At 48.6% G+C, this 1,886-nt stretch overlaps 1 protein-coding gene across 1 annotated transcript in view; it reads right to left on the bottom strand.

Annotated features, from left to right (window-relative positions):
• The window catches only part of NIPSNAP2 (nipsnap homolog 2), a 14,204-nt gene extending 12,372 nt beyond the window's left edge, over positions 1-1,832 (bottom strand). Inside the window, exon 1 of the mRNA XM_031060610.1 lies at positions 1,553-1,832. Within this exon, the coding sequence (XP_030916470.1) occupies positions 1,553-1,832 (280 nt within the window). The remainder of the gene's footprint in view (positions 1-1,552) is intronic.
• Between the last annotated feature and the right edge of the window lie 54 nt (positions 1,833-1,886).

Genomic DNA, 1,886 nt, shown 5'->3' with positions numbered 1-1,886 from the left:
AGAAATAATTTCTAAATCTTGGTGTGTTTATTGAAAATGGTGCCTCCCTTGCTCTGGGCACACACACAGACATGTGGCTGTGCTGGAAGCCAAGCAGCTATTCCTGAGGGCAGGCATTTGAAGGGCATTCCATGATAAGGCTGCTGCTGGAGTGGAGCTTTCTCTGAGCTCTGAGCACAGAGGTGAAGCCCACCTCAGAAATTCAATTTTGTTTTAAAAAGCTCCCTCAAATGAAGCCCTCGCTGGCTTCAGGAGGCAGAAGTCAAGCCCACTCTTGCAAAACTCAGGCCTGTAAATTCTCATTTTAAACCATTCCCTCTCCTTTATTCAACAAAGTTAGCAAAGTAATATTTAGAAAGCTCATCTACAAGGTTCATTGTTTGCAGCAAACTTTGAAGTGAAAGAGAAATAATCCTGATGCTTTTTGTGAACTTCAGCAGCCGCAGGAGTAAACTGGAGCTACAGGGATAACTCTGAAAAGCAAATTTCTCTGCTGTTAGGAGGTTCTCATGATTTGAATGTTCAACTGCACCTAAAACTGGAGGTCTGGTTAATTTTCAAAACAATGACATGAGTAATACTTTACATTTATGGAAAATCTTCTCCCCAGCAGCTGTAAAGCTCCTCATGAGCACTGATTAACAAACCGCAACTAAATATACACCTCACACAGAACAAAGGGAACAGGCTGAGCTTATTAAAGCAGATACTCACTGCACCCAAACTGAGATTCAAGAGCCTGATTTTTAATCAATATCCTAAAATATCACTGAACCAAGAAGCCCTGGACTGATCATTGGTTCTATTTTTTGGGCAGTCTGTACCCAAAATTAGCTCTGGAGGAACAGGGACTGAATTCAGGTCTTTCAACAGCTGTGAGCATCAGCTTGTCTTTGGCAGCAAGTTCTCAAGCTGCAAATATTAACTGTGGGCTTTGCTCTCCTGCTGCAAAGGTTGGGCTCTGAACACAAAGGCTAACACTGAATAGCTTGCTTAGATTAAAAATGTAAGGGAAAACACTTCTTTACACTTAGCTCTTGCTTTAGCACAAAATACAACCGGGGTGGGACACACCACACCAAGTATTTAGATTTTGCAGTAATCCAAATCTGACTGGAAGAGTAAGAAAACTAACTTGTCTATATTTGACAGCTCTTGATCTGTGGTCTACACGAAGTTTATTTGAAACTAAAATAACCCCAAAACATGCACGTAAAACCTCACAACATATTCCCTCAACAGCTGCTTACAGGATGCTTTTAGTCTTGCCTGTTCTGAGGCTTTAAGCAGCAGCTTTCCGTGTTTCAAAGAAAGGGAGGAAAAATTGTGTAGATCCATCCCAGCTTGGGAATTCCCGTGTTTCCATCACCTGCACCCGCTTCCTACACCTGGGGGGTGCCCCAGGAGCTCTGTGTGCGTGCCTGGACCTCGGGCACCCCTGCACCCCAAAACTTGCAGGATGTGCTTCTCTGTGTGCCCTGGCACTGGGAGAGGGGTGCAGAGCCCAGCTCCCATGGAAACACCAGCCAAGGGAATTCCAAGGGAATCCTACGAGTGGAATCCCGCGAGTGGCCGCGAATGGTGAAGGCAGGAAGATGTCGGGATGTGCAGCCAGGCAGCCGAGCCCCGGGGGAATGCAGGTTTCGGGCTGTGCGTGCTGGCAGGATCCGCTGCTGGCTGTGCACCCTGTTGCTCGGAGGAGTTGGGCTGCACGCCCCGATCCCGGAGGGCCAGCGAGCATCCAGGTACGAAATGCCGGCAGTACACGTGTGCAGGGCGCCCCGAAAGCCGCGGGGTGCCCGGTTCCGTGTGTTCCGTGCGGGGGTGTCCATGCAGCGCTGCGGGGCTGAGGCAGCGGTGCAGGGAACGGCTCTCGCTGCCCCCCG

Source organism: Geospiza fortis, unplaced genomic scaffold (assembly GCF_000277835.1).
Source record: "Geospiza fortis unplaced genomic scaffold, GeoFor_1.0 scaffold425, whole genome shotgun sequence".
Taxonomy (NCBI): Eukaryota; Metazoa; Chordata; class Aves; order Passeriformes; family Thraupidae; genus Geospiza; species Geospiza fortis.
Note: the sequence above shows the minus strand (reverse complement) of the source record. Positions and strands in the feature narration are given on the sequence as shown.